This window comes from Hylaeus volcanicus, chromosome 1 (assembly GCF_026283585.1).
Source record: "Hylaeus volcanicus isolate JK05 chromosome 1, UHH_iyHylVolc1.0_haploid, whole genome shotgun sequence".
Classification (NCBI taxonomy): domain Eukaryota; kingdom Metazoa; phylum Arthropoda; class Insecta; order Hymenoptera; family Colletidae; genus Hylaeus; species Hylaeus volcanicus.
This window is the reverse complement of record NC_071976.1, coordinates 2,625,322-2,638,518: the sequence shown is the minus strand read 5'-3', so window position 1 is coordinate 2,638,518 and position 13,197 is coordinate 2,625,322. Positions and strand designations below refer to the sequence as shown.

The 13,197-nt window shown below is 41.7% G+C and overlaps 1 protein-coding gene and 1 long non-coding RNA gene across 2 annotated transcripts in view; one reads left to right on the top strand and one right to left on the bottom strand.

Annotated features, from left to right (window-relative positions):
- The first annotated feature begins 3,469 nt into the window (after positions 1-3,469).
- Positions 3,470-4,954, top strand: LOC128885035 (uncharacterized). The gene is made up of 3 exons (XR_008459540.1): positions 3,470-3,649; positions 3,729-3,875; positions 3,958-4,954. It is a non-coding gene; the product is annotated as an uncharacterized LOC128885035 (long non-coding RNA).
- Positions 4,266-13,197, bottom strand: part of LOC128884806 (icarapin-like) — a 39,388-nt gene continuing 30,456 nt past the window's right edge. The window contains exons 3-4 of the mRNA XM_054138475.1: positions 6,333-6,448; positions 4,266-5,481 (exon numbers count right to left, since the gene is read on the bottom strand). Coding sequence (XP_053994450.1) covers positions 5,194-5,481; positions 6,333-6,448 — 404 coding nt within the window. The 3' untranslated portion in view covers positions 4,266-5,193. The remainder of the gene's footprint in view (positions 5,482-6,332; positions 6,449-13,197) is intronic.

The window sequence follows — 13,197 nt, the reverse complement described above, 5'->3', positions numbered from 1 at the left end:
AGAAGTAGAAATTGACAGTGGTTTTGGGAGAAGTGCACCTTTTCGATAATGCAACTCCCAAGTGGATTAACCATGCATTGTAGAGACACGGGTGGGACTCGTGGTTAAGCTATGAGGTCAGAACATCACGAGTTTGGTCTGTGCAGTTGAATGATAACAATGCATGCCACGGTTGTGGTTTGTTGATAGATTCTTATATAAGCGAAGTAGAATTGCACGAAAGTACAATTAGCACGAAAGAGCAAATAACATGTTTGACTCGCCATCGTTCCTATCGCTAGGCGATAATCAACTGGATCGCTAACGATCGCACCCGATCGAGTCTCCCGCGGAGTCTATCACGTTGACATCTCTGCATTCTGACGTTCGTCTTAACGAACCACGCGATTCTTGTTTTTAATGGGCCGTTCGTTACCGCGATTCCTGGCAACGGGCTATTAATTCTCTATGATCGACGGGTCACTGTTGATCCTGACAGAGAATTGATTAAACACAACGCTCTGCCACGCGGAGAAAGTACCGCGAGTAGGGCAGGGGGGGGGGGCAAGAACAAACGTAACAGTTAAAAAAAAAAAGCAGGAGAAAACGCTGTTACAATCTTTTAAAATTCGAACGAGTGCGTACTTGTAAATTGATATCGGTCCGCTAACATCCTTCGAATTTGTGAATTTTACCACCCTTATCGATCGATTTGAAGCTTTTACGCCTAACATAGTTTCGATTGCAACAAATTAGTAGAAACCAGACAATGCACGGGCTCGCACGTAATAAGGCCATCGGAGCGGAACCTTGCGATAGTAATTACAGAAAGTCCGAAACAAAACACAAGATAACGCATAAGCTGGAAAGTAGCGTAAAACGCGCAGAAATATATAGTATTGTTCTTTATTAAGGATCCGGAAAGCATTTCTAGGCCTCGAAAAAACAGCCTCGAATGATATAACAATAAAACGCGGAGAGAACGTAAGGCTGCGCAGTTAAATATGCTAAAAAAGAGACTTGTGTGATTTAACTGCCAAAAAGACACGAGGAATACGTTTCCTTATATTATCCTTTCACTTCCGTCGGTATGTCTGTTATTTTACCTGGAATACAGCGTAGATCATAATTGGCGATACTGCCGAGGAACTGGAGCAGAAGTGAATATGTACTCGTGGTGTAAAGGCGAGGGAAAAGTATATTAAATATAACCAGTTATGTAACAATAAATATTTATATCGATGGTCAGCACTGTGGACAGAAGAACGTCTAACATAGTTCCCACTATTCACGCTAGTTATCACCACCTGTTTGGCGACCCTGTAGGCAAGCTTTCTGCAGTCAAATTCTCTTCAACTCCTGCTGTTCTTTTATGAAACTTTCTTTAATTTATGGGAGTCTGAGTTATGGGAATATTGGCTAGAGATATTGAATTCAAACCGTTAGCTTTTCACTGCATCTCGAGACATTGACCTAGAGATACCCGCCCCCCCCCCCCCCCATTGTTAACTTTATACTTTGTACTTTTGGAACATTCCTGCAGAATTGACAAAATTCGATCCCATTTAAGAGCACCGAGTTGACAGCCCTTGCATCGAACCTCTGATAATCTGAACGCCTCTTATTCTCTAGAAGGAAGCGCTCTCAGGAGCCTGATGGCCGGAAGCGTGTCCACTGCTCGCGTGACTCGGTCAGAGCGAATCTCACGAACAGAGATCAGTCTTGACTCCGACGTCCGGCTGGGTGACGTTGGACTGAACGAAAACTACGTCCCGTTGAACGAAGAAGGACAGAACGGTCTGCGTCGCGAAGCGAGAAACAAAGAGCAGAGAAGTTAGAAGGGAAACGAGCCGGAGACTCGCGATTAGAAGCGATCGTTTTCCGGTTTTCCGTTCGCGAGCCACAGGCCTGCCTGTCCCTGCCTTTTCCTTCCTGCTCGCTCTTTCTGTTCGACGGTTTGCCGGTTGCCTCGCCTCGCGAGAGGGAAAGTATTTTATACCACGGTTGGCTTGGCAAGAGAAAGGGGACACGCTTCGCTCCTAATTTCTGTTTTAACTCGGTGAACCTATACAGGGTGTATCCAGTGCAGGACCAACAGTTTCAAGACTACTGGAGGCTACAGGTACCACGAGGAACATCGATAGTACTTTTCATGGGGCAGAAAGTGCGAGGGTACGAGCAGGAGTAGTTCACTTTGGCCCCCAACGATGTCAAATTTTCTCGAAGCCAGAACTCGAAGCTGACGATGTAACAAAATAAAAATCTGAAGAACTGATGACGTTAAGGTGATAGCACTGTGAATAATAATAATAATAATAACTGAGTGTACAAGGTTTGCTCGATGGGAGGAGAAACGAAGGAATGGTTGTGGGTACCTTCAAGGGAGTGGTGGATTAAGAAATGACTCACCCAAAAATTTAAGGGAAATTGTACTTTTATTCAAACACAGTTCGAATCGAATCCTAACAATTTCGAAACTCTGTCGAATATGATCCACGATACCGTGGCATAGGACCAAGTATTTTTGCTATTTGCACGTTTCCTAATTGAGCATTTCCAAACAATTATTAGAAAGTACCCAAGATTATTCGTTCTCGTTAAGCTTGTCGGGTGATAAAATGAGTCATTATCAGGAACGTGTAATTAAGAAACGAATTATCGCGACAAGTTCAACCTTGTCGACTTTGATATTTGTACTATGAATGTGTATAATCGCCAGTGAAAAAAGTCGTAAAGGTAAGAGGACATCGAATAGCAAGTGACAGCGCGTCGCGTGGATGATCGAAACGGCGCGAACAGTATCAAGATCAGTTACGTAAAAGGAACAGAAAGAAGAGGAGCACCGGGGAGATTTCTTTTTATTCCATATGCACGTGCATACCCATACATGTACCCCAACATCGTGAATGACCCATACTTTCACTTTCGTAATTAACGCAGATACCTGCGCCTTGTGTTTACTCGAGTGGCAGCTGGAAACAATATGCGGATTTCCCCGTGGAATCGGTTCAGTTCACGGATAAGCAACCGCCACTTTTCTTTTCAGTTCCATGAAAGCACCAGGTTTCGATGGCTGGTTGTAAGAATGTCGTGTTATAGAAAGGACGCGTTGTAGGAGGGTTGCAAGACACGGGGGTGCGACACGAGGGTTGTTTAATAAAAGGACATGTTGTACGAGGATTGCGTTATAAGAAGCTCGTCTTATACAAGGGTTGCGAGATAGGAAATCGTTTACATGTTTGTAAACGAGTATATGTGTAATAATCATAAGTGATTATGTCCTGCAGTAATAACATATATCTTATGAGATAATAAGCTGTGATGGTAGGGTCTTTCGTCTGGTAACATAGAGTACTCTAATGTGGTAAAATTACACTATATGACTACTAGGGAATTCAATTTGGTAATAATATTTCACTATATGGCGACTAGGGACTTCAGCCGGAGATTTTGTCCAGCGAGAAGCTCATGCGCACAAATATAATTCCCACTGTTGCTCAGGTGTATTTCTTTCCACCTACGTCTACATCCCACCTAGTCATCGCCGAAGGTAATACAGGTGAATCGTCAGATATGCCACCGTCTCCAAATATCTCTGGCTCTAACGCTGTTACGACGATAGAACTTGAGAAGGTAGAAAATGAATCGTCATCGAAAACACCACCTACAGGTAAAATTTAAGAATAAGTTGAAAAATTTTTTTACTCGTTTACCTATTCGCTTATTAATACTAATAATAATTTTCACAGTGTGCTGGAATAACAAGGACAAACTGTTCGTCCTGATGAATTGCCTGTTTCACCTGGGTTTCCATTTTTAACTATCCCTACATCAGAAGATCTGACAAATGGGAGCCAGAATCAATACCATAAGTTTCGAAAAGACTCGATAAACATGTAAGTACACGATTGTATCTATTATTTTTAATAATATAAAATGGGTGAATATCAATGTATTTATTACGATTTATTTTTGCAGTTTGATTTAAACGAATTAAAGTAAATTTAAACGCCTCCACGAGACTTACCAGAGGGCAGCAGCTGATGGATTGGAGAATACGGTCGGTCATGACGGTCTCCTCCCCCCTCCAATGTACACAAAGACACCATGAGGATTTTAATAATGGATTGGTAGGCATGGGATATTAGGCCTTACCCTAAAAGACCAGGAATTTTCCCTATGACAGAAAAAGGGACTTAAAATATATGCTCACGTATAAGAAAACTACTGTTAGAATAATCACATAATCAGATATATTAGCTAACAAATGAAAGAAACGACAAGGCTTATGTCAACAGTATTTATTTATATCGCACTAACATTTTCTTTCTTTAAAAAATAATCTTTACGACGAAGACTTCCTCTCTCACTCGAAACCTACGACGAGAACGTCGCAATTATTAAATTGCACATTTTATATTTTCATCTGTATATTAACATAAATAAAATACGTTGACCATATAAACGAAGTAAAATACACGTATAAAATTTCCGTTACATGCTATTATATTCTTGCTGGGATCATTCAGGAGGAAGGAAATAGAGTCCAGAAGAAACAGGAGGAATCTTATATTTGACAGTAGTTCTTTGCTATTTGTTTAAAAAATGTATAACAGTTCTCGTTCCCCAATCAAACGCTCATCACTGCTGGGATGTCATAGATAGTACAACCTGGAATAATAGTCTCACTAACGCTGGTAATTCTTACAAGATACGCTGCGTACGAAATCCAGCTCGCATTTATTAGGAAGATGTATGCATATATATATTTCTAAACGATGCAACGGTTGTTCCGTTGCAGGCGACTTAATGTATACAGTGCGATCATTGGGGAACGTATATTATATAATATGTATGCTATTTTTATGTCTCTACGATAGTCGACGCTTTGTTATCACGCGATAGTTTACACATATTATTCGTTAGACGAGGCATCGGGATCGAATCCATAAGAAAGAGATTAGAAGGAATGACAAGATATCCACATATCTTAAATTGTTCCACTTTTATCGTTTCTAGTTGTAATATTGATCCAAGCGTACGCTGTACTTATTCAGTGTACTAGATCGGATATTAAGAGTACCACGATTAGCAACGATCGTAACGACGAGATAGGAATTTGCAAGCCGATTTTTCGAACGGAATTTGCGAAAATCTACGCGTGCTCTTTTGGATTCAATTCCGAGGCTGGTCCCTTGGATCGTTGATCTGCCTTCAAGCAGTTAGGGTGTCTCCTTTATTCGGTATCTCGTTGTCGAACTCCTCGATGGTCTCGACGCTTCTTGCAGGTGTGGTGGATTCCTCGCTGGAGGTAGCACCGTTGGTGTTGGCGATCGTGGGTGGTACCGTGGTTCCTTCGGCGTTAGTCCCGCTTTCGGTTATTGGAATCGTTTCGTTCTGAGGTTTCACGTCGATAATGCGAACGCGGATCACCGTTCCGTACTCGTCGTTGCTGTCCATGTAGGTCGTCTCGTTCATGGTCACTACGTGACCATCGATGATCTGCAAAGAAACACATCCACGTTTCTTAATCGATGTAGAACTCTCTATGGGGTACCAAAACACTCGAACTCTTCAAAAGGCACACGTACTCTTCCCATTCATCCAAGCCAAACAGTCTCTTGTTTCGTCAAATGAAATTGTAGCGGGTACCAACTAAACTCTTTCAAGGGTACACGTATTCTTTCCATTCATCCAAGTTAAACAGTTTCTTCTCTCGCACTCGTGTTTCGTCATTTTTATTAAATGGAATGGTTACCGTTTGAACTCTTCACAGGCCACACATACTCACATTTTCCCATTCATGCAAGCCAAATGTACAGATTCCTCTTTTGTCCTCATTTTTATCAAATGAAATATAAAAAGGTTCGATCCACTAGGCGTCAACACAATCTCGTCTTAAAATTGAAAGCTACACAATCTACGCTAACATAATAAGGTCCGTTTACCTCATTACACAACTTCATAGTCCTCCTCATAGAGTTAACGAAACAAACTGCAATTTCAAACGAGAATCCGAGGTTCGTTCTTCTCGCGCGTAACTTTTAAACGTATCGAAAAGTTTGACCAATTTCAACGAGCGAGCGAGCCATTATTTCGGTTATTATTACAAGGCAATCGCAAACGATGGGGATCAGCGTAGCGTGAATTTAATTTCTCGTCGACCAAGAGAACACGCGCTCGCGTGCACGAAGAATGGATGCATCATCCAACTTGCTGATTGAGGAGCAGCCGTACGCGCACAAAGGGTTAACTATAGGAAGAAATTTGCCAGCGAGGCGAGCTGATTAGTCGCGGGAGCGCGGTTAAACGAGGCAGACGGAAATTATAGTAATAATCATACGTCGACTCACCTTGGTGGTGGAGGTGGTGTTCGCTCCTTCGGGAATCTTGCCCGCGAGCCCGATACCGTCCTCAGGGAGATCTGACAGAATGCCAGCCATCTGATCGCTCAACCTTTTCATGAAAGCTGAAAAGAGGAGGAAGATTAGAAAACCCAGGAGCAGCGGACGCGACGTAAACACACACCACCTGTCGCCACGTGTGAAGAAAATAGGAACGGGGATGGAGGGAGGGGTGGCGATAGCCGATGGGGATGAAACGGTGGACAGCAGGGATTGGATCATGAGTGCCGATAGGATTCAGACGTGTTTAGATTCTATCGGTACGTCGAACGTGGCAAATTGATTCCCTTATATCCAATGGAATTCCATTGAACGGAACGATTACGGTTTCAGACTTATCGAGGCATGCGACTGTCGCATCGACTCAAATTAAGCTAAAAGCGACCGATTGACGGGTTCTGCTTTGATTTCGCTGCGAAATTATAGGAGAAATTCAGAGGGTTTTCAAGGTGATTGTTCGTCAAGTATTTTTTGGTATACGAATACACAGTGGATCCTGTCTAAGAGGCACGAACTCTACGTTTTGAACACAAAAATTCCCTCAAACGTAAAGATATAAAAAGGGGCTTGTGTTTATTTAAATTTAAACGGGACACGCTATTTGTCAGCATGGAGGACGCTGGAAGGGAAATAGTGGCAACTGGTATTAGTCGAGGGCTGAAACAAACGACCATCGTCGCGATATATATTGTCTTCTTCCAAGTGTTTGGATCGAGAGGGATCGGGAGGTCCACGAGTGTAATCGAACTTGCACTGTTAGCTTAAGCCGAGAGTTCCTCGGACACGGAACGGAAAGCGATATTGAGAAAGCCTCGGGGCGACAGGTACGCATTGGCTCGCAAGGCATCGAGCATAATTTAAGACTGGGAACACAACGCTAAAGACAGTCCAGGTTAAGACGGATGCAGAAATAGCAGCTGTGATTATTTCTATAGCATCGTCAATGAAAATTACGATCTCAACCGCTCTATCAGTGGCAGGATAATGGCTTAATAATGCTCGCAGCGACGTGGCGTTTCTGTGTCAGTCTCAAGGATGTCCTAACGTCTGCGGCGTGTGTTATCACTGTGAAACACCTACGGTATCGGTATTCCGGTGTCTTTACACCGAGTCGTCGCGTGAATATTGCACGAGCATAAAGACAGGCGAAAATCGAAGCAGGATATATTTATATGATTTAATTAAGCTGCCGTCGTGTCATCGACCTGACATCGGCTACGACCACTTATGAATTCAAAAATATGATCGGTTAAAAGATATTGCACGCTGTTCCTACTTTTAGCTCGACATTTATATAGTCACATAGCCTTCGGCGCTGGAATTAACTCGTTTCAGGAATATTATTCCATTTCTTAGTTTTCTAAACACTTTGACTGTCAAATTAATATTCACGAAAATATCTACTGTGATTCAACTTTGTTACGGTGGTATTTATTTTTGTAATTTCATCGAAATTCAAATAATCCATTTAAATTGATTTTCTTTGACACGTAACTTCCAGAATTCATTTTCTTACCATCTCTAATTTTACTACCTCTGATTAACTCGCCTAGGAAAATCCTTTTCAGACTAATTCTAAACTCGTCACTTTCCACCAAAGTTTTATTCATTTCCGTTGTTAGACCTTGCAAAAGAAGCGTGCTGGGTAGTTTTTAACGACCGATAAGACCTGCATATTGTACGCCTCGCGACATTCCGGCCAACCGTGTATATCACCGCGACGTAATAATAATTTATGCGCAAATTGAGGCCGTCAATGGATGCGTGATAGCCCCGTCGATAAATTCCGCATATTTTATTACGCTTACAATAGAGGTCCCCGCCCCGCCCCCCCCCCCCGTCAGAACAGAATAGACGACTGTATCGACCCTGATTATTCCTGCGCGGGATCTCAATCAGGATACGCGTTGGTGTATTATTCGACGACGTCCTCGTTTGCATAGAAAAATCTAGAAACTCGCAAGAGGGTCGTTAAACCTTCATCCTTTGCTCTATCAATCATACCGATGGAAACGGAACCGACGTACAACGCGCACCGTGATATAGACGCTTTATAGCCGCTGGGTATAACATTATTGGCACTTCACGTGGACGCACGAGGGGAATTTTATTTCACTTGAAATAAAAATTTGAAAGATAAAGTTGTAGAAAAAGTCAGTACAGAGGAAGAGGTTCGACGCGAGTGTAAGTCAATCGAGAACGAAACGAGGAAAAGGATATTGCAAATAATTGCAAAAGGGAGGATTAGTAAATTTAATTCGTTATTCGTAGATAAGAATTTCGACAGTCTCTTACGCGAGCGCGCGCGATAATATCCACGGTATTTCCCCCGGCGATTACAACGATTTTATTCAAACGCAAAATTTATCCTCGCCCGTAACGAGCAGTGATTCAGCGTCTGCGATATTATGGTAATTTCTTCGATAATCGATTTCGCGTTACTCCACGACCCTACTTGTGACCGCGATTTCACTTTTCTCTGTTCCTACGGACAGCAGCCAGACCCATGCCGCTTTGTGTTACACCCAACAGAATTAATATCGATCCTTTTCGTTGATAATGTGTCGACGTATCACTTTACTTCGCATAGAAAAATAAAATAATGTAACACTTATAAACAGAGATGTCTCGTTACCTCATCTTTCAAATTTTTATTTCAAGTGAAATAAAATTCCCCTGAGAAGATTAAACACAAGAATAATCGCGCTGACAGCACCGATGGATCTATGTTCGTAGTCTCACCTCGTCCAAGTCAGCTGTTCCCATCACGTTCCCCTATTCAAGCGACACATACAAGCTCGAACAAAAGAATCGACATGTAGCACACAATGTTGCATGTTTGCTGAACAATCTAACAGGTTGAAAGCGAAGGTTAAGACAACGACAATATTCCATTATTATTTCCAGAACTTGACACTGGTATCATTTTGTTTGAACAGAAGATAAAGGAGTGCTCGCGGGGCGAGGCATTAGAATCACTTTTATTTGACGTGCTGATTAATTGTGTATACAGTTAAATAATCCGAAAAGAGAACAGTCTGTTAGAATCGGTGCGCAAACATTATATGTAAATGAATTTAAGTTGAGACTTAGGTCGAGTTTATGTCAGTTCTCGTTAGTAAAACGTTTAAAGTGTTTCGGGATACGTATTTGGTCGCGAAGATTGTGCAATGTTTCATCTTCAAGTAGAAGTTACACGATCCATTATTTAACTGGATAATTACTCCGATAATGCCCGGTTCACGTTTCGAAGAACGGCCGTACCAACAGCTTAATTAATTTCACCTTGGTCGCCGCGAGAATTAATATTAAATGATGTAAGAGAAAGCGAAGCGTATCCAAAAACCGGTAAAACGAGACCCTGACACAGCTTTCGGGATCCTTGCGGGCACCGATATACAGGGTGAGCTAATAACAATTGGTGGTGAGTTATATAAATAGCTACTGGATCCATCAGGAATAATTATCTATTCATTGTAAGAAATACTGATCCGTATGAAATTAAAATTGAAGTATTCTTTTTTCGGATATTCGGATATTCGAAGAAAAAAATTACAAAAATTAGCAATTCTTCAGCCAATGGAAATATCGTGAGCGTGTACAATTGTTTACATTTGATATAAATTCGGATACAACCTGGGTAACGAGATGCCATAAATATCGGAGGTTACTGCGTGAAATGTGAATACTGTCTACGTATAGTGTAGTAGAGTTTGCAAACGGAGGTGTAAAAGCATATGTACAAACGAGACCGCCTTCGCTTAAGGATTATTACGTAGTCTATGACGTCTGGCGTGCCATTTCAAAGCACTGGTATAACACACAGTTCTATAGCAATGAAGAGTTTTACGTTAGGATATACAGTCGGAACCTTTATCACTAGTACCTCTTTAAGGCGAAAGCTTTTATACGTCCAAGCATTGTTCGTTTCTCTTTGGAAATCCCCGATAACTCTCCAAATGAACAAAACTTAACTCCAGGCTGCGCATACTTCATTCGACATCACAGAACTTCAATTTATTTGAACTGGTCCCTCTTAAATTTATATAAATCGATCTGTACATCGTCGGCTTGCATAAATAGACCTCTTGAATCTATATGAACTCACTCGTACAATTTTAATGTATAGTTGGTTAAATCAGGATGAATTTAAAGTCTCGCGAGAGCGTTGGAAGTTATATAATTAGAAGAAAATAATATTTTATTTACGAACCGTTACTTTTGTATCGGTAACGATAGTCGTTCACGGTGACGTCCATCAAATATGAATTTTTGTAAAACGCGCAAGAGGCCCTTGAAACAATTTCGACATCGATTTTCTCGAAAACCTAAGCCTGGGCCCGAAAAAGTTAGTTCCACGTTTTGAATTTATTTTTTCCACGTAGAATCACTTTCCCTCGATCGTGTCGCTCGCCATGGAGAATTCTGTTTTTATTTTCGCTTCGACGAAAGCTTTATTTCGTATCGTTCAACGTGCGCTGGCGTGTATCAATCATTGTGCAGTAACGTCGAATAAAACAACAATGGCGAATACAGTCTTTCGCGATGCTCGACAAATTGAACGCGTTGCTGTTCAAGTTTAATTTAATCAAATTTAAAAAGAACTTTTCTTCTAAATTTCTAAATCAAATTTAGAGAAATAGAAAATGTCGAGTTTGGACTCGTTTTCGTCGCTGAAATCTCACAAGTCTCTAAAAGATATTCTCGTCAGCGTGAAGGATTTAATATAATTTAATTTCCATCACACGTCAAAAGTTATTTCTGGAAATGATTCGATTGTACATACTCAAAAATAGGAACTCACAGGATCGCGTTTGGACTCGTTTCCACCGTGAAAATCTATTAAAGATATCCACGTTAGCGTGAAAGTTAAATAAATTTAATTTAATCATATTTAATTTCCATCACACGCCAAAAGCCATTTCTGAAAATGATTCGATTATACGTACATACTTAAAAATAGGAACACTCAGGATTCGCGTTTGGATTTATTTTCATCGCCAAAATCTCGCAAATCTATTAAAACGGATTCTCGTCAGTGTGAGAGATTAAATATAAACTATATACCTTCTCCTATCTTCGAAACCGAAATTAACGTTCACATAGGTGGAGTAAGGGCGTCGAGAACAATGGGGCGAAACGAGAGAAAACAAGATCGCGAAAACGAGAGGAAAACTGAGTGGGGGGGAACTCGTGTTTATGTCAGTTTCCTGTTCGTTCATTGACGGGTATTATTCTCGGCGCGGAAAAAAGCGTGGAAAACCGTAGGAACGATATCGTTCATCGGGTTCACTTATGGCCATTCGTACGAGCCGATATTTGACGAATGAATTCGACTGTGTAATGCCGGACGTCGGTGTCGTTACATGGAAATGTCACGGATTTTATTCGCGGCTACGAGGCATCGACAGGAAAGTTTTGCGCGTGATGAACAGGACCGGGAAATTTCATCCAACGAGCAAGAAAGAATTGTTGGACTGTTGTCGTCCGGTTGAATAATTTGCCGCCTTGTGAACGCCATTTTCACGAGCGCGATTTGATAGTCAGATCCATTCGTTTCGATTAACGGAACTAGATCTTTGAATTGATCTACGTACACGTATGGATTTCGATGCGGTTAGATGTTCATTGACACTGTCGTTCATTGGCGCTTACGTTTAATTTGATATACCGGGTGAAGGAGGAAATGGATAAAGAGGTAAAGGAAGTATTGGCTCACTTTTCTTCAAGTATCATTAAAGCTGACAGAGATCTAGGAGTTCAATTTTGTTGCATTAAATCCATTTCCTAGTCTTTTGTCCGTGCCTAGGAAGAGAACATCTTTATTGGGTCAAGAAAGCTCAGATCAATTCCAAAGCTCGTTTTGGAAAGGCACCTTCGGCTCTACGTTATTCTCCTCTCGGATTCTACATGTTGAATGTTCTCCGTCTCCGACTCAGTCAGAGACGACAAAGAAACTGTTTACTCGTCGCTGTGATTTGGCTCGCACAAAAACGACGATTCGCTTTCGTGGAAAAAAGTGATTTCAATGCCTCCGTACCGGCGACGCTATATGCTGCGAGATCGACGCAAAAACCGATGGCTATCTGTATCCTGTCGGTTGCGTAACCCCGATGCAAAACGCGAGCAGTGGGGAAAACGTAAAGTTTTGCTTTACAAAGGTCGGTTCTGCTATTGGGTACCAAGGTCGACGATACGTCACGAGGTTTATTTCAACGACGATCACTTTCACCGCCGAAAGGTCTTTTAACTGGATGGCCATACCGATTGTCAATCCGAACAAAGGGGCAAAAATGAAAGGTGGGGGGTCGGTAGGGAATAATTGCGCGGGTCGGTCGTGTAATTCATTATCCGTGGCGGGAGCAAAGCCGCGGTGAATGGGCAGCAATTTTCGGTAATCGTCGATTGCACGACCCGACGAATCGTTATTCAAATCCGCGTTACGTATCAGCTCGTCGCTGGAATGGAAGACCGCGGCTGTTCTGGGATTAAAAGTTGCCAGATTGGAGAGAAAAGAAACTCTTCGCGGAAAGAGTAAAAATTTACGCCCGAAAAGAGTAACGTTCGACGTGAAAAAGCCTCGTCGACGAGATGCACCAACAGTGGTTACCAAACTTTTTCGAAAGGCACCTCCCCAAAAAAGGGAATTTTTCCTCCGAGTTTGGAGAATTTTTGCTACGTTTCGATATCAGTTAATTTAGAATCGGACTGGCCTTTTAATTTAAATAAAATAACGAATACTATTTTACTCGTACATATTTAAAGTAGTACCAAGTTCCAGATGGATCTCCACCAACAAAGGAAACCACTCGAT